This window comes from Syngnathus acus, chromosome 3 (genome assembly GCF_901709675.1).
Source record: "Syngnathus acus chromosome 3, fSynAcu1.2, whole genome shotgun sequence".
Taxonomy (NCBI): domain Eukaryota; kingdom Metazoa; phylum Chordata; class Actinopteri; order Syngnathiformes; family Syngnathidae; genus Syngnathus; species Syngnathus acus.
The window spans coordinates 7,471,030-7,494,419 of record NC_051089.1 but is presented as its reverse complement, the minus strand read 5'-3'; the positions used below and the strand labels follow the sequence as shown (position 1 = coordinate 7,494,419).

The following is a 23,390-nucleotide window of genomic DNA, read 5'->3' as shown; positions in this document are numbered from 1 at the left end:
CATGTTTATTCTTCTTTACTTCCATCTTGCCTCTCAACTACTCTGCAGCTCTTTGCTTCTGCTTTGCTGCATTTGGTCTTTTTTCTGTATTTCACTCACCATCTCCCTCTCCGTCTGCCTATTTCTCTTTGCTAGGGCTATTTTTGTCTCGTTGCAACCGTGTACAGGATGTGAGAGAAACCTACAGTAAATGTGAATTATTTAAACAATATCAAAAGATGAATGCACAGTGGGACATGGCAAGTCAAACTAACAGTACAACATGGAGCTCAACAGATTAATGGCATCTCTATTCTTTTTAATGGGGAATGATGAATTGACATACACGGGTTTGTTTGGTCTTGGAACGAATTCAACTTGCATCTCAAGGTATGAATAAAAACTGTAAAACGGATTCGGCTAAACTTTAAAGTCTCACATTCAACAATATTTCTTTGTGAATAATTCTGTCCCACGTACTATACGGAGCAGGAGTCACTAATAATCTTAATAATGTCCCTACAGGATTAAAAACCCCCAATGTAGGTTGACTCCAGCTGATGTTGTGTTGCACAGCTGTGAGCGTGTGTGTGTGTGCCTCTCTCACAGCCACTGTCAGTGTAGTTATGCAATCACTGTTGCTCCCGTGCACTCAGAACAAGTGGAGGGTGAAGAAGGACTTAATGAGGTCTATTTGTGCACTCTACTCTTCCAAAATTCCCTCCTCGACTACTATGTACAAAATGGATTCAAAATATAACACAACTGAAAAGTTATTCCCACTTAGTGATGGTAAAACATTCACATTTGGAATTCCTTGCTCTATTGGTGTACCAAAGTAAAATTTTTGTGAGCCTTTCAAATCATGTGTTAGTCTGGCCACTTTTAATGTCTGTAATTTGACTCGACAACCCTTGAGTGCCTCAATCAGGCCCAGGATAGTACAAACAGCAGGTAAACAGACAGACACGGCGGGCACAGCAGATGGCTGCAAAACGTACAACCAAACAAACACGTTTCACAAGTCTATTGGGAGTACTTATGCAGTCCAGTATCTGTGCAGAAATAAAATAGAATAATGGAAAAAAAAGAGGAAAAAAGTCAAATCAATGTTATTTATAAAAGATCTAAAACAGGTTGAACTAACAAGAGAGGAATTAACAATTACAGAAAACATGGTAACATGTTTTGCTGACCCTAAAAAAAAATACCAGTAAATACGAACACGGTTATGTAAGCGTTATACCTTCGGATAGTCCCTCACATAAATAAAGAAATAAATACACGTTGTAATTAATATGCAGAACCCTGGCAGGCGCTTACTGTTAGATCATTAAACATCGCTGAGGGTGTGGTGACATTCACATCTGTGGTGGGATGGAAGAACAGAAAAAGTCACACTATACATTTGTCTGAGAAAAGTGATGCAGCAAGCACACTAGCTGTAAATAAACAGCAGGATTCACTTAGAACAGAACTCAAAAGAGTATTCTTAATTCGATTATTATTATTATTGCACAGCTTCTGTTTCAGGCTTGAATGTAAAAGATAATTGCGAGGGACTTTGAGAGGGGGGGGAAAAAAAGAGGAAAAGGTGTTGATTGTATTACCAGACAATTAGAAATTAAAGAACAATCATTAAACAAACCTACCTCCTTCCACAACAACTTAGACAATTCAACGATACATAAGAAACAGACACTTTTAAAGACACTATTCAGTTAATTAGTAGAATGCCCCTGGAAAATTGCTGTGATTTTACTCCTATGAAAAAAAATCATCTCCCCTAACCACAGTCTACATATGCCGAAGAACAGTGTGTCCGACAAGCTTTGATATCAACAAAATAAACTTTTAGTAAGAAAATGATTGTGAGATAATAATACACACAAAGTTCAACGGGTTGAAAGGAGCTTTTGCTTACAGGCACATAATACAAAGATTGCAAACTTGGCCAAACATGAAAAGAAGAGAAGTCACAGAGGAGACGGCACCTTGTGTCATAACAGTGACTTACTTGACCCAGAATGAAATAGCCTGAGATCTATCTACAGCAGTAGACTTTGTTCAAACTAGTGCTACTGTTTTCATGTCAAAATGGGGGAAGACAGCAGATCAGCAAAACCATCAGTCATGCTCACTTCAGACTGGAGCAAAGGTCCTCGAGTTTACTACAACTTGTTTGGTGGACTTTGCCCTGAATAACATGACTCAACAGTTGCTTCATTGAAGATTTGTCAATATTCCCCTTTTCATCCAAGAAAAAGCAAGCAAAAAAAAAAAAAAAAAAACAGCCCTTCAGGAGGATTGGGGTAATGTCAGACAGATTTTCTGCCTTCCTTCATCACAACATTAAGGCAGGCCTTGGTTAAGCTATTTGCCGTTAAAGAGCTGCAGGTCGAAGCGGACCCACACTTCCCCACTGGACACTTCTTGCAGCGTAAGACGCCGCGCTCCGCCGCCTTTGCCCTCCAGCTCTTTCTTTATGTTTGCCATGGGAACCTCTGTCCGTCCCAGGAAATCTGAGAAGGGAAAATGATCATGACAGTGAGTTGGACTGTTTTTATACTGATTCTAAATTAGGCAAGAAAAAAAGAGAGCAGCTCACCAGAATTTAATAGAAAAAATGTAAAAGTGGATTTCACTGAAAAATGACTCAAACAATAAGACTAGTACTTAGTCATTGTAACTCATGTGAACATTTTATGTGAAACATGTGAGGAGGCGCGACGATAAAGAGTGGAACTGACCGTCAGGAGCAAACGGGTCCTTCTCATATATGGTGATGCTGAAGACGTCTTGGTAAATGTCCTTGATTTGGAACTGACAGTTGAAGTTCCACTTGGGGTACACGGTGTCAATGAGCGTTCGGGACGTGAAGACCTGAGATCCCAAGGTCACCTCGCAGTATGGATTCATTTTACCTGTGGAGGTGAGAGGATGGAAAGGTTGACAAGGATGAACGGAAAGCAGGAGGAAGTACATTCAAAAGCTCCTAAAATATATGATCATGATAACCATTGGGTCAAGCAACTATGTTAATACTCAAAAGCCAGCCAATTGTGCAAATGTGTTCATACTCACCATTGGACCTGACTGCTTTCAGGTCAGAGGCTTCCAAGACTGTGACGAGGAGACGGCCCATTCCAGTTCCCTTCAAGGATCGAGCTAAAAAGACAAGCGACAGTTATTCATCTACAGCGACCATCACATTTGCCGGGCACAGTGTGAAAGGCATACAGTGGAAGGCCCTGTCCCGCTTTTTCTTTTCCTTCTGGAAAGATTCTTCAGACGCTGCCTTGATCTTCTGAACCCAGGCTGTGCTGCGAACGCAAAGGATCAGATTGATCATTTTGGCTGCCCTACACATATACTACTCACAAACAGTTTAACATTAACAGGTTCATTTAATTTGACCTTCTTGAAAGTTTTGAATTCACATGTTCAACGCACAACATGCTAGCTATTCAGGCGTACGTGTGTTTGTGTGCATGGCTACCGTTCATTGATGTTCTCCGTCCTCAGTATGTAAACCGTGTCGATGTGCGAGACGTGGAAGACGGGATCGTCACTAGAAGGATCCGGCAGTTTCACCAAAACTTCATTGAGCATAATAGGCTGCAGGGAAACACAGTCAGCAGATATCAATGCAAAAAAAAAAAAGAATGATAATAAAAACGGCGTCAAGTTGATTGACAGCATGATATTTTGTGTCTTACCGGCTTGTACATTTTGAGGTGTGTGTTGTTCTTGGTGCTGAACAGTTTATCAATGCCGGATGAGGTGAATTGTTTCCCTGAGTGAGTCAAGAGCAGGAAGTCGTTGAAGAGGAAGGCCCAAAGTTCCTTGTTGCTCTTGACTTTGTAGATCTTGCAAACATAATAAAGACAAATGCTAATTAACATCCACGCTGAATAAGGAATAAAACTGAAAGGTGACAAAACGTAAAATAAGGGAAGCATGGTGGAATAGTGGTTGAAATGTTTGTGTCGACTACATCGGTCACCTTGCCACTGTGGAGTAATTTTCTTGGGCCCAAACAGTTGGTGATAGAGTTAAAAACAATATTCTGTGGAGGGAGAGAAGGGGGAAAAAAAATATATTTGTTTAGAATTCTTTTTTTTTTAGTTGTGTGGGTTGATGGCAGCGATTTACTTATGAATTCAAATTGCACTGAATCATTTTCAATTCGCTAGAAGTTTCAACGTAATACCTCGGCTGCACCGTCACACAGGACGTGATTTTGAATCCACTCCAGCCTATCCAAGTTCTCCGTATCTCTCACACCTTCATTGACCTGGTTGGCATAAAGTAAAATATACTCATAAAAATAATCAAAAAAGCAAGCGTGTCTGATGCACACCTTAATCAATTCGTATGACACCAAAATAGGATAATGCACTTAATGCATTACACACCTGCTGACAAAGTTCTTCTGCTCTCTCCAGAGCTTCTTTCAGAGGGTCTCTATCAGGGTGGCCCTCTGCAGTGCACTCCAGAATCTAAGATGAGAGAATACTTTTGCTTCTGTTTTTCTTGGACACAAAACTGCACAAAAGTAGCTGTTGGACATGCATACACTTTTGATGTGCAGTGGGTAGCGTGTGATCCTCTGCATGGGCTTGAGCAGGAAGCTGGACAGCGGCATCCCTTTACATCTGTAGTCGGAGCTGATTTTCTGACAAATGACAGCAAAGGTAAGATTCAAAATGCCACAAGTGATTAGATGAGCGCAAATGAGTGAAAATGCCAAGGCTTCAATCTGCCCAGTGGAAGTCGATTAGTAGGCAGAAAACACATTCAGGGTTATCCCATTTTTATCTTCTAATAATCTAAGATTCGTTTATCGTTATATTTATCATGTTAATTTATTTTAGCAAGCTAATTATATACACACACACTCATCAAACACAGGAGAATTTAAATTCTTACTTAATATGTAAATAAAATGATTATTTTGATTGTTGCTCACTGCTCTCATCATTTTTTAATTTCAAGAGCTGGAGAAGAGAGTTTTGTTAGCTGTAAACTATGATCACAAAAATTATAAAAACATTAACTCTAGAAATATTTCATTCTGCAAGGTGAATCTACATAACAGTTTTACCTTTGTTCCCAAAGTTGAACTGATAAAATAAATTACGTTTTCTATGTTATTGAAATGTATCAAAATGCTAATCTATACAAGGGCGGGACATCACATTCTGTTCAAAATGAAAGAATGAAACTTTGAAAAGGGTTATGTAATTACTATTTACTGTGTAAAACCAAAGCAGTAAAAATATATATATTAGGATATATACAGAAAAACACTTGGATGACTTCTCAGTCCTACCTGGAGGAAGCTTTTGAAGTCAGGCTCATTGTCAGTGCGAGTCTGCAGCATTGCGGCTCCTTGAATCTGACACGAGCAGAACCGGATGTACGACTGCATGTGGGACAGCTCGGCGACCAGAATGTCTCCCACCATGTGCACCGGCATGTTCTCCCCGCCGCTCTTCTTCCGAACAGACAACGCCCTGACAAAAAAATATAAAAATACATCGACACAATAAGGTTTGAAGCAAACTAAAAATATTTGCAAACCTGATCTAGGGGATGTAGCACAAACCTGAGAAGTTTAGTGTTGCAGCTAATCAGTTCTTTCCAGTTGGCAAAGATCATGTCAATCTCTGCAGAAGTCAATCGTCCAGATTCCGACATAGGCTTATGGAAAACCTAAAATGATACATGCACAGATATTTGCCATGCAGATGTACAGTTAACATGGATTGCTTTGTCGCACCTCAAGCACTGTCTGCAAGTCCTCCACGTATCTCTCTTCGGTCTGTAGCAGCTCATGAATGTAGCCTTGCCTCTTCTTCTCGAGCGGGCTCAGCGACTCGAAGCTGGTCAGGTCTGCACACCCTACAGCGCACACAAAACACACACAAGACGAGGTATTTGGGATGCAAAAACAAAGGCAAAACAAAATAGTAATTCACTATAACTGAGCACTCAACCGCAGAAGCAACTTTGCACTACTTTTTTGTAAACATTTAGGGCAAAAAAATAATTGTGTTAAACTTGTGCTGTCAAGTCACATAATAATGAGAACACAACACGTGCATACTTACCGGATGCATGATTTAACATTTGAGAGCACTCCAAACTCACCGTTCTTCTTTCTGCTTCACTAACCAAACACTCACTGTTTACCTCATCCCAGAGGTTTAAAAAATGAAATTTGCTCTCTAAAGTCATCACATGAAGTACGTTTCATGTATCATTCAAATAAAAAAATTAAAAAAAAGATTTTCTTTCCCCTGTCTTCACATGTATGACTTTTCAACACGTTTGTCTTTGTCTCCCTCACCTTCTGGCTGTTTTCTCAGTGTTGCTGGTGACAGATTACAAATGTTTCTGTGCGCAAAATAAATCTGTTTGTACCAAAACAAGGAGAGGGACTCTTTCTTTGGTTCATGGTGGCATGTTTGGAACAAAAAGGTTGGTGATTTCATTTTACAGCCGTAGAAAAAAAATTAGGTTAAGAACAGCGTCTAAGATGAGACAAGTTATCTATATACAGTATCTTTTTTATTGGGGGGGATATGAAAAATGGTTCTTTGACAAACATCAGCCAGGGAGAATGTTAACGGTTGATTTGGTCAACCCATCTTGCTGATTGACACACACACCCACACACAAGTTTGTACGCGACCGAAGAATATACATAAAGGAATAATAACACTAACACTTAAATGGGAAATCAAACAAAGCTTTAATATTTTAAGGCAGAACCCAAAGAAAATAAATACATCATTCTGATCAGTGCGTTTTACCCTGTTTTCTTGAAGCCTTCAAATCTGACCAAAGCTTGCAAATACATTGAACCAGATCATTCAAACCTAAGCAGAAAATTGCCCTTTCTCTCATTAACACAACATGGCAGCGCACTAGACACAGGTTCTCCTTCAAGCTTGCATGCTGTTAACAAAAATCAATATTGTAGTCTTGTGAGCAAACATAATGATGCTTCCACTTCCACTGAGGGTAATCTGAAGAAGGCACTAAAAAACTTGATGAAAAGGTGGTAGAAGTCTGGATAATATCTCTGGAGGCATTCTGGTGAGATAAATCATGGACGCCCCCAAAAAGAGAGAATAGATGCTGAGCAAGGACGTAAGTTGGGTGAAAAATAAAAGTGTAAGAAAAGCATAAACCATAGAAAGACCCACAATCACCCCTCTCTAAGTATATTTGTTTTGAAAAAGGCACAAAGGCTTATGGTTCTTCGTTCAGTTCTAAAAAGCCTCTCGGGGTGAGAAGAAGTCTCCAAAACATGACGGTATTCAATTGAGAGTAGTCAGTAGATTAGGTGGGACGGTCCGGGCAACCAAATACTACTCCGTCAGAGCAGTGTGCACTAATAGTGGGTTTCTCTGAAGCCGGGAGAAGGAGAGGAGGTGGAGCCCATTCTACCATCCTAGAAAGAGACAAGAGGGCAAGTGGGTGGGAGGGCAACAAGTGGAGAAATGAGGAAAGAGGAGAAGGTAAGATAATCAGCGAGAAGCAACAGGAGGAGGAGATGGGACGAAAAGGAGAGATTAAAAGCTAACAAGCAAGTACCACTCCGGTTTGTACCTAGAAGATTCCCTTCAAGTGCTGATGCAGAGGGGAAAAAAAAAAATCTCCTTAAATCATGAGTTGCAGGGCGGCATGGTTGAAGGGGAAGGGAGGAGTGGCCATCTAGCAGTAGGGAGTTTCCGGCTCCCCACAGACCAGTCGAAGTTTCCTTGAGGAAGATACTGAGACCCCTGAGTTGCTCCTGATGCTGAGTCATCAATGTGAGTTTCCCCACAATGTAAGGGATTGTCTTGATGTCTTATTCTGAAACCTGGGTCGAATATTAGGTAAAAAACAGTGGAACCTCTCAAATCCAACAAACCAGGGGTTATGTAGTTTCGAGTAGAACTAAACATTTATGGGGAAATGCTCCAAGCCTCAGTGATTGGTAATATTAATAAAAGAAAGTAATAAATCTCTATTTAGTCTAACTTTGAAACAGCCATCTTTGTTTACCACTCATCAACGTTAAGGACGAGTGAACACAATTTATGCTTTTAACTCATACGGTTGATAACGTACTTTGATAGCGTTTCTATGATGGCAACAGTTTGTGCCTGGAATAGATTACCTGTATTTCCTACGGGAAAATGTTATTCTAAATCAGAGAAGACCTGACATTTTCTTGAAACGGATCATGTTTGAATCCAGAGGTTCCACTGTAAACTGTTTTTATATTTACTTGGCTCTGTTTTTGAATGATTTGCAGCTTGCATTTTTATAATTATGTCCAACAACGCACTGATTTGCATGCTGTGCAAAAGAGCATAGACCAAGAAGAAAACTGCATGCCAAGTGCAACGATGATAGAACAGCTCCCACAAGCCACTTGAAACATGCTAACATGGAGGGAGAGAAAGTTTCACCGTAGCATCCTACTACTACGAATGACGGCGATGATTATGACTCAAGAGTGCGGTCATGTGTACGTGCATTACTTACACTGGTGACTGGGGTCACCGTCTCCTGTGATCATCTTAACGTAATTGGTGGGGAACAACCCAGTAGCCCCATTGACTTCTCCCTTCCACCAATCCGGGTTGCTCTTGTCGAGGACGGTGATCAGCTGATTCGCTGAGAAGCTCAGCTCGTCCTTGTTGGCGGCTACATAGTCGTATAAGGCGATCACCTGACACGCTCCTAGGGAAGAGGGCAATGTCAATGAGCCAAACATCATATCTAAGGCCTGTAAGTATTTTTCATTCTGATAAGAGCTGTAATCATGGCTGTGAAAGTGTTTTACCTGACTGGACTGCTGGTGTGGATTTGCCGCTATTAGATGCCAATATTTGAATATGGGAGGAAGGAAACCAGCCCTTTTGACGCTTTTTACCTCGGGCCTGTTTCAAAACACACATGCAAGCATGACTATCACAACTTTTATCAGACAAGACTTTCACCTGCTGCCAGCTTTAAATGGACAACGTAGAGGACACGATCATTTGGTGCCATCTACTGTTCAGTAGTAGATCACTCGAGCACGACTGACCTGCTGCTCTCCAAGCCACCAGCCTGACGCGTCCTTGCTGAGGACGACAATGAGCTGGCCGTTCTCCAGGTTCAGCTGGCCGGGTACAGAGGAGGAATGGGCTCTAGTAACCTTGCCAATCTCTGTGCAAGAACAAATAGGAGCAAACTTTGTAATGGCATGGAGAGCGTAATATCACAATAAGGGCAAAGATACCAACCTCTCTTCTTTGTGCTCACCTGAGAAACGTAAATAAAATGATTTAAAACCACATATAATTTAGGAGACATTAACTAGAGCTCTAGTGCTCGAAAATTCTTACATCCGCTTCCTTAGGTTTGACGTAGGTGCCGGGAAAGGCGCCCGAGCGGTCGGCAATGACGCCGTTCCACCATTCTCCATCTTTCTTGGTCACCAAGATCACATCCCCCTCTCTGAACGTCAGATCTGAAGGCTCGGATGACTCATACGGGTATAACGCTGTGTACTCTGGATAGAAAAAGTGATGAGAAGCCTGAAGCCAGCCATAAAGGTGTAACCACAACAATGCAAAATAGTACACTCACGGCCAAATACACTCATCTGACCAATCTGAGGACATGGATAAGACATGTCGTCCTAAATTCTGAACTCTCCAAAGTTTTGATCATAAAGCTGAGTTTCAGTTGCTACTAATGCTGTGGCTGAACATTACAAGATACATTCTCCCTGAATGAATGCCATATTTAAGGCAGTTGATTTCACCTTCAAATTGCTGATTGTTGCTCATCTCTGCACCACCAGATGAGGAGTTTGTCACGCTGTGAACACAAACACAGAGAAATGAATTTAGAAACACCCTCGGAACTCATTAACACTGTTTTGCAATTTGGTGAGTGGCTGAAAATGATACAAAGCAGTATTAATGTTATTTCCCAGAGTTGCTGAAATAAACTTGACTTTGTTATGACTTAAATGTATCTATTGTGCAAATTTGATTGTATGACTTTTTGCCACCAAGGCTTTCAGAAAAAAAATTTTTTTAACATGTTAAAACGATCTTGTTCCTTTTTTGTATATTTGAATACATACTCTGAACTGTCCCCTTCGCCCACAGGTGTGACGTAAGACTTGGGGAACCAGCCTTGTTCTCCCTTCAGGTTTCCCAGCCACCAGCTGTCCTGCTGTTCTAGCACCTGAATCACATCGTCCTTTTCAAAGTTCAGATGGTTGTCCGTCTTTGCGGTCCAGGAGCACAGGGCCTGGGCGAGCAGGTTCCCTACCACCTGCTGATAAAAGAAAAACGGTGTCTCCATATAGGTACGTTTAGACACCTAAAAGCTTTTTCGACGTGGTGTGGTTTGAAATGGTAACAGTTCCTCCAGGCAAGCTATGTCAGTCATGTCGATTGTGTGTGATATCCTATAATAAATCCAACAAAGACAACGGACCTGTCCTGGTGTGTCAGAGTGAGTAGAGTTTGGAGAGTGTGTTGGGGTGAAGGCAGATTTAGTCCCAGCTACTTTTGCCGCTTCAAGAGCATGAGAAAGCTGCGACTGAATGGGCAACTTCGGAGGTGGCGCAGGGGCTGCCGAGTCCGACTGGCCCACCCTCTCGACGTAGCTCTTGGGGAACCAACCCATCAGACCTTGTCTGTGCCCATACAACCAACCCTCCTCTGGCTCCACAGTCTCATCCACCTAACAGAAGAGGACGGAGAGTTGGAAAGTGAGGAGAGAAAATATTACGTGCAAAGATAATTGATTTGATTTTGGTGGGCAGCCCTTGTGAGGTGATTGCAATCATACCTCGATGATTTCGTCCGCATTGAAAGTGAGCTCTTCGTGGTTTCGTGCCGTGAACGGGTAAAGTGACCTGAAGGGCGTAAGAGTCACCGACTTGCTGGATTGCATGGTCCGTGGTTGCCGGCCTATGGTGGCACATGAGCAATTTGAACCAAGCTCCTCATTCATCATCTGATCATCTCACGTCGTATTGACTTACCTTTCCTTTCCTCCAGTCCTCGAAGCAGAGAGTTGAGCTTCTCTTGAATGTCAATCTTGCCTCCTCCACTGGACTGATGCTCCTTTCTCTTCTTCTCCTCTTCTTGCACCTTCCTCTTTCTATCCTCCTCTGCTCTTTTTCGTTCCTCCTCACGCCTCCTCCGATCGTCTTCCTGTTGGTGCTGAAGCTTCCGTTTCTCTTCCTCCCTCTTTCGTTCCTCCTCCTCCAACCTCCTCCTCTCCTCAGAGTCTCGGACGGCCGCCTGGGATGCCCTCTGTCTCCGCCTTTCCTCCTCCACCCGCTCCATCTCATTTCTGCGTTCTTCAAGCCGTCTCCTCTCGTCTGCCTCCTGCTCTTGCTTCCTTTGGCGTTCTTCCTCCAGCCTCCTTCTCTCCTCCTCCCGCTTCAGTCGCTCCTCCTCTTCTTTCCTTTTCCTTTCCTCCATCCTTTTATCCTCCTCCAGCTTCTTCCTCTCAGCCTCCAACTGCCTCCTCTCTTCCTCCAGTTTTCTCCTCTCTTCCTCCTGCCTCTGTCTCTCTATTTGCCTCCGGCGTTCCTCCTCCTCGCTTTTCTTCCTCTCCTCTTCTTCTCTGCGCTTGCGCTCCGCCTCCTGCTTTACCCTGAGCTCTCGTTCGGCCTCCAACTTTGCTGCCTGGATGAGAGCCTGCCTTTCTTTCTCCTCCTCCTCCCTTTGTTTGGCCTCACGTTCCTCCTGAAGTCTTCTGAGGCGCCCCTCTTCATCCCTCCTCAACTTCTCCTTCCACTGACGCTCCTTTTCTAGCTTGATAAGCCTGCAAAACAGATGAAAACACGAACGTGAAAATCATACAGCAGGTTCGATGGCGTTTCACTTGTGTAAACGTATAAAAGACCTTTGAGCTTCCTCCTCCTGCCGCCTCCTCTCTTCTTCTAGTTTCCTCCTCTCCTCGTGCTCCTGCTTCTTTCGAATCAGCTCTTGCTTTTTGTCCTCTTTGATGCTTCGCAGGTTCTCGAGTGCTGCCTGCTGCATTTGCTGGCTCGCTTTTAGTTCCTGATGTCGATGAAAAACAGGGGGTGACTGGACTAACAAGTAAGGGGCTGAGCAAAAGGAGTAAAAATACATGGTAGAAGAGTGAGGGGGGTGCGGTCAAAACATTAAAAAAATGGGGATAGCCAATGACACCAGCCGATAAAAGATATTCAAGGTTGAGAACGACAAGAAGAATGAAAACCTTCAGCAGGTAGAAGAGATTACGCAGGCAGGCCAGCAGTGAGACGACTGCCTCAAGCAAAGCGCCGTTAGCACCCACATGCTGCAAAGTTACAAGGAAGATGTGCAACAAGAGGAAGATGCAGAAGAAACAAACAACAGTTGAAGGTAGCAAAAGATAAGGTTAAAAAGGAGGAAGCAAGTTGGACACCATTTTATGTGAGAACATTATGAATCAAACTTTGTAGTTCAGAGACAAGTCGTGTTTGCGCTCAGACATAAAAGCATTAACGGCTGAGACGAATTGAACTTGGTCGATAACCAATCCAGCAGCACTGAAGCGCATAGCGTCTTTCCGATGAATTTCAAAAGTGGTGAACTAACCAATGCCGCTTTGAAGCGTTAAATGTGTTGATTGCATCTTTACTGGCAATTAGCATTCTAGCACAAATGTCACGAACAGACGAAATGTATCCACTATTTGCTGTTGAGTAAATAAATGCCCCGGGCGACTATGAGGAATTAAATTACATAAAGCGTGACACAGTGTGTGACCCATACACACAGTCATATTGAATCACTATTTCATGTGACTGCAAGGTTTTTAACTGATGCCATGTCAAGTTGCTACATATGATGTTGCCTTATTCTACCTGCATGTTTTTGTTATACCGGTCCAGCTCTTCCAGTTTGGCAGCAGTTTCTCTCTCAAGGGCTTCCAACTGAGTTTTCAGGTTTGTGCATGCACCTCGCTTCTGGGTGACATTGAGCTTCAAGGTGGAGATGGTGGACACTACAAACATAGGATGAGACGGCACAAAAAGATGGTATTTATGAGGCAAATACTATGGGAGATATATATTTTAATGTATTTGAATTAATACTAACGTGTCAACCGTTGCATTGAGTTACACGCTATACTCATTTTTGTGTTTCTTATGATGTCTTTTGCAAAATAAATATTACCACCATCAACACCAACCTGACAGGTTATTCACAGCCATGCTTTGGAGTGTCTCTGTCAGCCTTTTCTGTTCTGGAGTCAATAGGGCTAATTTCTTCTGGAACTCCTGTCAAAAAGTTTTGTTGCATTCAGCAAACAAAATGGTAATCCCAAACAGTTGGAAAGAAAACCAACACTAACTTCAATCTGTTGCTGAATGTTTTTGATGTCAAGATGGCGTGCATCTTTCCTCTGATTGAGAAGGTCCAGCTCAGTCCTGGGAAGCGTCTTCTTATTTTGAATGTCACGCAAACGGTCAGAAATCTGCCGTTGTTTGTTACCCTTGAGTTTTAAGACACAAAGAATGACCTGAAATCTCCACCCAGGTTGGCGCAACTTTTACAATTGAGCCTCCAGTCGCTTCACATCACTAACCACAGCTTCCAACTCCATCTCCAAACTCCTCTTCTTAGCTTTGAGCTGGATGATGTCGTCCTGCTCGTGCTGCCTCTTTATTTGGAGCTCGCCTCTTTTCCGCCTTTGAAATTCCTCCTTCCTTTGCCGCTCAAGCTCCCGCTGTGCAGCCTGTAGAGAAAACCCAACAATATACAGCAGGGGAATAATTTTGTACGAGTAGAACAGTTGAGCCAGAAACTCGTCCGGAAATGTGAAGGGTTTCTTGAAAGAGCCTCACCTCTTTTCTTTCAATTTCTCTTTGACGTTCTTCTTCTCTCTGCCTCTCCAACTCTCTCTGGCGCTCCAGCCGCCTCTCCTCCTCTTTCCGCCTCCTCTCTTCCGCTTCGCGAGCTTCTTTCTCCCGTCGCTCTTGCTCCTCTCGTGCCTTTTGAGCTTGCCTCTCCTGCTCTTTCTTTTCCGCTTCCAGCAACGCCAATCGTCTCTTTTCGAGCTCTGCATTACCGCGGTCTATGTTGGCTTTGAATTTGTCCTCGAATGACACTAAAGGGTGACAGGTAGACAACTTGAATGCTTCCTGGAATCACTTACAGTATATGTTAAACTTAATTTTGAAGAAAAATCATTTGAAACAGCCAATTATATCAGGTCTAGGAATGAAGGCACTACTTTTAAAAAAAGAAATAAGGAAAAAAACTGACTGTTGCTTCTGGCTTGCTGTGTCAGTTCAACATCAAAATTATCATAAAGAGACGCATAGTTGGACAGACTGGATCCATTTGCAAGGCTCCTGCGAGAAAGGATGATATCATTCAGACAGCAAATAATGATGATGCAGTCATGTGGTGACTCTTTTGGCTCATTTCATACATACATACCGTTGTGTGGGTGGCACCAGGTCAGTTGGCAGGGTTCGCGGCAGTGGTTGCCCACTCTTGGCTACATCCACCAGATGCATGGCCAGGATGAACTCCTCGGCCGAAAGCTTGCCATCCTTGTCCACATCAGCCAAATTCCTGTAGAAAGGTTAAATCATTGTGTGTATTATGTTATATTTCGATTCAAATATACACGCGTATTCATTTGTGCATGCACATATATATATAGTATGTAGATAAATTATAAAAACACAGAGAACAGGATTACACAAGTAGAGTTTAGATAATATAGATCAGGGGTGTCAAACAATTTTTTGTCGCTGGCCACATCGTAATTATAACTTTGAAGCCAAATAAACTTATGATATTACTACATAATGTATACACAACAATTTGATAGCTCCTTGATAGTTGTCATAGAAGTACACGTCACCATTTACAAATAGCTTTGCATTTATAAACACAGTCATATTTCCTTACCAGATAGAGGCGAGCTGAGTCTGACTGAGCATTGTGGTTGCCATGGCACCTCTCACCTGCTGACCTGCAGACAAATGGAATGTTATGTATTTATTTATTTAAGTTTTTCTTACATCGTAATCCAGCCTAGAATAATGTTCATAGTCTTTGTCCACATTTTTGTATTAAACCCAAAACTGAGTGATTATATTTATTATTAATTCATTTGAAAGGTAGAATTACATGACCTGCTATGTCGGCGATTTCAGCAGAATGAGGAGATGATTCAAGGGGAAAAAAATAATTTTCATCACAAAGTCAGGTGACAATGTGGGAGAAAGACATTAATGTCTGTGTGTGGAAAGTTTGTATAAGGTATGACTGAAAGTATTACGTGAACAAAACTGTAAGTACAAAGTCTGGCAGGTGGGGAGGGTACAATAATTCCCCATAAAGCCATGAATTTGCTTTATTTATTATGTTGGGACACACTTTAAAAAACATAACCGCCCTGCAAATCAGGCAGGCTTGAGTAGGTGTGTGCTCATTGTCTCACTATGGCTACTTCAGAAAAACTGGTCCAACAAGCCTGCCATTCACACAAGCACATACACGCTTGCCAAGATAGCCAATGCTTGACGCAATTCAGATTCCAAAAAAGAAAGCAAAAAAAGAGGGAGGGAACATTTGTGAAATCAACGGTTGTTCATGAACATCCACGCCTGCATGCCGCACATAGTTGGGTTTTGTATGACCCAAGTGCACTGTGCAAATAGACACACACACTCACACACTCACACACTCACACACACAGTACCAGTGAGGTATCCCGTCATCTGATTGTCCAAGATGTTGAAGTGCTGCCTATATTTGAGTCTGGAGGCATGTGGCACGCCCCACTCCCCGAGGCCTGCTGCCATTTGGGCAGTCATTGAGGAGGGTGGCAAAGTGGCGCTGCAGCACAAAGAAAATACAAAAATACAAGCTAAAAACACCAATATACTGAGGCTTAGTCCTTGCAGTCTTCAGATGGATGAATAATAAATTATGTATAATTCACAAGCATCCCACTAGATAAGTGGCTGATAATGTGAAGGGCTATTGCTTTGGGCATTGAAATATTAGCGTGTGCGTGTGTGTGTTACCTGGATGCAAGAGGAGAACCGTAGGAGGAAGCAGAAAGCGGAAGACCTGAAAAATACATCAACATAAATTCCATTCATTTATAGACGCATCAGCAAGAAGATGGATGATACATGATATTGACAGCAGTATTAGGACACAGCCATTACACCTTTGCTCATAAGCAGGTTCAGAGGTAAAGCAAAATCTTTTGTTTTAGGTGTATTCTATGGCAAAAATAAAGACAATCAAGAGTGATCAAATAGTTTCCTGCATTATAAACTACACCAGTAGCAGGACCATATGGATAAATAATTAGACATATAAAAACAACATAAATATTGTGTACCAGTGGCCAAGGTGCCAGCAGCCATTGGCTGAATAAATCCCAGGTTGTGGCCTGCCATTGTTGGCAAAGAGGTGGGTCCTGGGGTTGCCATGGATACAGGTGTGAACATAGAAAGGTTGGTTCCAGGCATCAGGGACATGCTCTGCATCATCCCTAAGGCATAAACACGTGACAAGCTAATTAGTTAGATGATAGCCAACTTGCATGACAGCAATCCACCAAAAGCCTGTTGAAATCTTGTCAAGATTTTTGGATGTAAATCTGTTGCTTCAAAGCAACAGTTCTAAACTGCTTTAGAGTGTGATCAGTACCGTAGCTGAGATTGGGAACAGCTACTGGAGGTTGCTTCATGACGCCTGGCAGGACAGAAGGAAGTGGCGTTCCCTGCAGTTTGAGCTTCACAAGCTTCATCGCAATGGAAAACTCCAACCTGTCCATCTTGCCATCTTTGTTCATGTCAGCAAGAGCCCTGGGATTGAGCAACAAAATTGTTAGTCGAGGATAGTTTTGGGGGGGGGAATTTGTTGTTCCACAAATATTTCCTACCATATTTCAGCCAGAACTGAAGCAGGTAGCCCCGACTGAAGGAAAAACTTCCTCGCCTGCTCACCTACAGAAAGGAAGATAAAAGCCAGGTAATTAAATGAGTTGAGAGGGATCCTGCTTTCAATAATGACCAAGATACACCTTATAGATAAAAAACAAAAACAAAAAACAAAAACTGTGAACTTATGGATGCACCTGAAACATAACCCATTGAAGGGGCGAGGGTATCAAACTGTTGGTCATGTTTCAACCTCTCTTCTGGCGTGACAGCCCACACATTAGCACCACCTGCAAAATAAATAAATAAATAACACAAAAATAAACAACTGTGAGCGAAACGATATGAGGCAGACTAACACTCTTCATTTACTAATTGATAAATTGGGTTGGATGGATTTTACTGAGTCTTTATGCGTCCAAGATATTTTTAGAGAGCTCTATGCTTCCAACCATGTATGAGGAAAGGGCTGTTTGGGACCTTCCGACAATACAAAACTAGATCTAAACTGTACATACTATCTCGGGTGACTTTGGTGTAGCAAAAGGAACATGAGAAACCTGACCTCAACCCCTTGAACTCTGACTTTGTAAATGTTAAAAAAAAATTCCCCAGAGACACTCCAAAATTGTGTAGGAAGTATTTCTAGAAAAGTGGAACCTGCATAGGAAGCACAAAATCCATTTTGTCTTCCAATTCCTATAAATGCTATATGGCCAATGTATGCTTTTGACCTTGTCATTAATCTCACTCTTGCTCAGTTGTTTCGAAATGATACATTACACTAATGACCTAAACACACAGGAAGAAGCCTTGTTCAAATACAATTACACTGATGATCATTACCAGGAAGCAAAACCTTCACCTGAGAAAAGCAAACAAGGACTTGGCACCAAAGGGAGATGGCACACAAATCACAAAGACACTAGACACTCCCTAAACTAAGTGTTAAGTTAGACAACCACAGAAACAGATTTACTGTTAGTGATTGAAAGCTGTCAAGTAAATCCATGGGAACATGCTCAATGAAATTAAAATGAGAAATGGTAGTTGCGAAACTAAAATAAGAAACGGTAGTTGTGCCACATGTTATAATGAAGTCCACTTGCACACAAAGGTTATCTTATCATCGCTTTCTCCAACAAAGACGACTTATTCAACCATACATGCGCACAGTGCACTCATCCAAACAAGGAGCCAGCTTACCATTCATATTTGCTGGTGTCGGGGACCCAGCGAGGGGTTCAACTCCCGATCCTGTCCTCAGCTACTGCTTTGAGTCATCTGCAAAACAAACAGTGGCAGCCCAGTCATCAGTCAGTACTGCTGCCAGGACAGAACAGTACAGCACAGCACAGTACAGTACAGCAAGTCGTGGAGCGAACAAGGCAGGCAGGAAGCAGGAGGCAGCTTTGAGCCAGTCAGCACAGTCTAACAGGGCTTCTCCTGTTCCCCTCTGGCTGGGTAACTCAGACCACCTTCCAAACCTTTTAAAGCATACTGGGAGAGGTACCAACACTATCCACAGTCACTCTTTATTGGTGCTAAAGTGAGGGCATTAACATTCACTGTATAGACTGGCACCTTTTGTATGAAACGTACACTAAAATATTCAATAGCAATTTTGCTTGAGGTGAGAGTGGGAGTCATGCTACACATATTTATACCACGTTGATTTATGTCACGTCAACAGTTTTCGCTCCATTCATTCATGCTTTGAATGAACATGACTCAACATGTCAAGGTTTATCAATCAGTCAATTGATAAAGAATACAGTGAGCAAGAAAATGGTGACAGTGACACAATGGAACTTAAGAAGTCAAAAGCTCCTGTGGTCATACATTTCTGAATTGACTACATCTTTGGGGGAAAACGAGTCTACAGTGTATGAGATACAAAACTTGTCGTGTATGACAACACTAGCAAAGTGTTAAAAATATTAAACTATGACTTGTACAGTTAATAAAAGTTCAACCATGGTGTTAGTCTGATCTGTTTTTCCTATGTGAAAAACACTTTTGAAATCTGAACAAAGTCTTGAGCAGCTTCCCTTAAAAGTAACCCGGCGTACAGCTTTTCCGAGACACGAGTCATCGCTCAGGTGATTTTTTTTTCTGCATGCATGACTTGTAAGCAGAAATTTGAGCTACCAGCGCCAGATAATTAGAGCGGAACTCAATTGATCTAACTTCACAAAACAGCAACGGTTGGGCTGATAGTAAACCTTGAAAATAAAAGGTCAAGCTGTTAATGGCCACTCCCAGTTGACATTTATTGTTGAACTTAACATAAAACAAATAATTAACATGCGATACAAGTGGCTTTCGTTATGTGCATAGCGGCAACTCTGTTACTGTAAACAAAACAGTTAATACCTTTAAAGTAAAAAAAAAAAAAGCATGGGAGTTATGTGAGAATTGTGATCGTCAACGCAGAAATTTAACATTAATGAAAACAAAGAGACTACAAAAAAACGAAGAATGACAAGCAAATGGGGACACATTCCAGGGCTTCTACTCAACATTTCCTTCCCGGCAATCAGAACCAAGTATTTCCTCATCATCCATCAGTCAGCTGACAGGAAGCTATCATTGACTTTGGCAGCGGGACAGCTTGGACGTGACACAGCAATCTGAGAACCAAAACTCTCAAATGGGACAGCAGAACAAAACAAAAAAATGCCTGACAAGTTATTTTGGGAGCTCCAGTTACAGATGGTCAAAAAACACTGTTTGGGGAAAAATAAAAAGGCATAACAGAGTGAGGGAGGGTTTCGTTGGACTGATTGTTCTGAATCGATGCCCACAAGGATCGAAGATCAAAGCGGGAGACTAATCTACTGCCTGCCATCTGTCGCTCTCCGCCTCGTCTCATCTTTTGGGTCAGGTCCTTTCCTTTGGTCTCAGTTACATGCTTTCTCCTCTTTGGTTCAGAGCCCGTTATGCTTCTGGAGTACAAGCATGTCTCCCAGAGGATGCTTTCACCCAATTTTACTGCTTAACTCATATTTCACAAACACAATATGAATCAGAATGATCACTGCCTGACTCAGAGAACCAAAGACTCGTCACACACAATGGGCCGACTATAGATGGTCAGTTTAGATCTCTAAACATCTCTAAAATGTCCCTATTTACATAGTTAGACACAAAAATGCACAAAAAGGCCTTCTGTCAAAGTAGCCATGAGTTTCCAAATGAATTCAGCAGCCTTTTTAATATTTGCATTGCAACAGACACAACAAGGTTGACTGGGCGGCAGAGTGTGTGAGAACACAAAGAACGGACAGATGGAACACAGAGAGTATTCTCGAAGTAACGCTCACACAAAAGCGCTGTTTTGATGGTGCTAGATAAATAGAGTTGCTTTATTGCAGAATTTCATACAGTGTTCAGTAGATGAACTCAACTCACCAGGAGATTTGAGTTACTGTCAAGCTACTGTATGTTAAAAATAGCAGTATGAAATTCGACTTCAAAAGTCAGAATCCATGCTACACTAACCAGACAAAAAGTGCTAAATTTGTCCCTTCAAGGGTCCGATGGCTCGTCACTGGGACAAATACCGTAGCCAATAAAAAGGGTACATTTTCAGACCGTTACAATTTCTGTTGTTTTTAGGCAAATGTGTACATTTGGGTATTTATTTGTCCTTTCCAAGTATAGACAAGACATTTCCACTGATAAATACTTGCAGAAACTCCAACAGAACCATTCATGCACTCACAGGCAGACTTGGAATGGGTTGTGTTGGACTTCTGAGATTCCACTGCAGTGACCAGCGCAGACATTTTTTGGTAATAAACCATCAGACATTAGGCGCTTAATTCGACCATGTCTACAGACTGCAGTCTGTCATTTCACTTGTGGCTTGCTCGTGCTAGTCTAACCTCAAATGCTTCAACTTGGTTTCAGCTGCTGTTCAAAAGGTCATGCCTGTCTCACTCGCTATGTACAAAACACAGAAGTGTTGGATAAATAGCCTACCTGGCACTGACTATGCGTTCTAATAGCAGCAATGAATCTGGAGATGTAATTCCAATCGGTGTATCGTTTAATAATAAACCATGCAGACATTGAAAAGGGGGTCATACTGAGCTAGACTGATGAGAAATAAAACCTCAAACCACTTCCTTGTTCTTACGTGTATTTATGAGTTCTTCGAGAAACTAGCGATGGAAAAAATAAGGAATTTCGCACCAAGAGCAGTGAGCACTAACTACGGTGGCCGTGTATGTCTATGAAACTGCAGATTTGCATCCAGTATTATCTGGCCAAATCTTGACCACAATGCAGAAAATACTGATTTTTCCTCTGTCAAGGCTCTTTTTGGAAAAGTTGCATGTGGGATAGGAAGAGTTGCCAAATATTGCAAAAACATTGCTGTTGGCAACACTGCAGACAAAAGTCTGCTAGCTCTTGCTCACTTGTAGTCGCGGCCACATGTTTGTTGTAGCAGTGCCTAATAGTGTGGAAAGCCACCAAGGGTGCTCAAGTAAGCAAAGCAGGTTGAGTCAGCATGACAATTACGACTCGTGATTGAAACGCCTGCGTTTAATGGTATGTTATGATCATGTGGCTGGCAGGTGAACGTTTTACACAACAGAAAACACATTTCACAAATCTGCAGGGGCCTTTTGAAGTGTTTCATACCATGCTGAAGTGTTGCTGCAGGAATGATCAAGTTTGCAAAAAAAAAAAATTGCAAGCACAATCACGTCTGCTACAGCTGTATTTGAAAACTTTAATTAGCCAAGGAAAATATTCTATAGAGACAAATCTCAAGACACACCACCAAACAAAAATGTCACAAAACATAAAATGATCACATTTTTATTTACACACAGACTTAGTCAGTGGGGACTTGTTTATCATCCAATGTTTATTTGTCAGCCATGTAAACTAGTATATCTTGTAGAGCTATGCAGTGTGCAGTCAGTAGTGCATCATCGAAGTGATACTCCGAGAGGCCATCATTATCCAGTAAATGTGTCATGCTATGAGGCAATAAGATGTACACAAACAGTGTTGAGCAATGGCCTGTAAAGCAATGCTTCTCAAAGTATGGGGCTCGTCCCACTCGTCAGACTCGTATGTGGGTTCCCTGTATGGGGGGTGGGGGGTTGACCTAAGCACAATTCAGTTGTCTTTAACTTTTTGAAGCAATGCATTCACATTTATTCTATTAAAAGAACATGTTTTCAAACTCTTATTCAACTACGTTTTTATTGAACTTTTTATCTGCAAAACCTTTTAGTTGAATCATTAAGTGATTTTAATGCTGTTATATTAAAATGGGCTAACTTTACATGGGGTTGCAATGTTTAATAAAATGAGGTGCACTTTTTACGAATACAACCTCGGTCATTTTTCTTATTTCTACGCAGACATACTACATTAATTTAATGCTGGCCGTTATGGTGCAACTGTTTATGTCGAAAAATAAGTTTGAGGACCACTGTTAAAAAACGTCAGCAGTAGTTGCAGCCCTACATCTCTGCAAGTCACACATTCTCAGATCGCTCGCCTGCTTCCTGCAACCTGCTCAACGAGTTTCAATGACTTGCAAATCCACCTTCACCGATAGGCACGTAACGTAAAATGTGCATTTGAGCATCTATCTAATTGTGAATTCACAATTTTACTAGAAAGCACGTTTTAACTCCCAGTACTAATTACGTCCCGTTGCATGGCACTGAGTTTCACAATTTACATCATTGAGAAGCAGATTTTTCCCCTGATTTGTTACATTAATAAAAGCAGTGGGACACTACACATTGTTTGAAAGCATGATAACACTCCTGAAAGGGCCATTTACAACAATTTTTTAAACTTACCTCTGGTTGATATCTCTCGCTAAGGTCAGTAAAATGACACATTTCCCAGTTTTCCAAAAGTCCTAAGTTAATATCCTGCTCTTGCCGACGACTTATCCAATGAGAAACGAGGGAGATAGAAAGCGTTGAAAGTTTTTAGTTTCGCTATTACTTCTCGGGAGGACCTGTTGCTGACAGCTCGTTGAGTCTGTCACACCAACAACATGGCTGACGACCATTTGGCTGCCTGCTCTTCTGTTGCCCAGTGGTTGCGCTGCTCCGCGGGGCTCTCGGTGCAGTGACTGGGAGGAGAGACGCGGTTCCCCGGGGTGGAACAAAAGTGAAACGTAAATGATAGCGGGGGAGGAACAAACCTGGAACAGGAATGATGGATGGGGTGACGTCAGGAGACAAATGATCTCGTCTACCAACTTGAAGAAAATTAGAAATGTAGGTATCCATCGATGTCTAAGGTACATAACCCCATAACAGCCGCGTTGTACGTAAACGTCGCTGCCATTTTGAATGTGGCAAAGTTGCGCAATTTAAGCCACAGAGTTTTAACACAGAAACATATCTATGTTTAAAAAAGGTCATGGATACATTTGGATAAATAAGGTTAATGTACTCATCTATCTAGT

The 23,390-nt window shown here is 41.9% G+C and overlaps 1 protein-coding gene across 3 annotated transcripts; it reads right to left on the bottom strand.

Annotated features, from left to right (window-relative positions):
• Positions 1-281: 281 nt before the first annotated feature.
• itsn2b (intersectin 2b) lies at positions 282-23,194 on the bottom strand. 3 transcript variants are annotated; one of them, XM_037247717.1, is made up of 41 exons: positions 22,771-23,192; positions 18,140-18,217; positions 17,131-17,223; positions 16,936-16,999; positions 16,701-16,858; positions 16,390-16,542; positions 16,064-16,109; positions 15,736-15,872; positions 14,940-15,003; positions 14,460-14,597; positions 14,283-14,371; positions 13,862-14,124; positions 13,603-13,752; positions 13,369-13,509; positions 13,207-13,294; positions 12,878-13,017; positions 11,908-12,065; positions 11,370-11,826; positions 11,036-11,249; positions 10,840-10,961; positions 10,483-10,731; positions 10,124-10,320; positions 9,797-9,852; positions 9,375-9,541; positions 9,273-9,291; positions 9,074-9,195; positions 8,828-8,924; positions 8,527-8,724; positions 5,765-5,886; positions 5,591-5,697; positions 5,315-5,498; positions 4,559-4,657; positions 4,398-4,481; positions 4,193-4,276; positions 3,986-4,048; positions 3,699-3,848; positions 3,479-3,597; positions 3,220-3,302; positions 3,064-3,147; positions 2,730-2,903; positions 282-2,501 (listed from the first exon to the last, which is right to left on the bottom strand). In XM_037247717.1, exons 2-41 carry the CDS (start codon positions 18,144-18,146, stop codon positions 2,353-2,355), a joined length of 5,289 nt encoding a protein of 1,762 aa, XP_037103612.1. In that variant the 5' UTR covers positions 18,147-18,217; positions 22,771-23,192; the 3' UTR covers positions 282-2,352. The 3 variants fall into 3 exon arrangements, with proteins under 3 accessions (XP_037103612.1, XP_037103611.1, XP_037103610.1); XM_037247716.1 differs by having other exon boundaries at positions 10,124-10,317; positions 11,036-11,826; positions 22,771-23,194; XM_037247715.1 differs by having other exon boundaries at positions 11,036-11,826; positions 22,771-23,193.
• Positions 23,195-23,390: the final 196 nt, after the last annotated feature.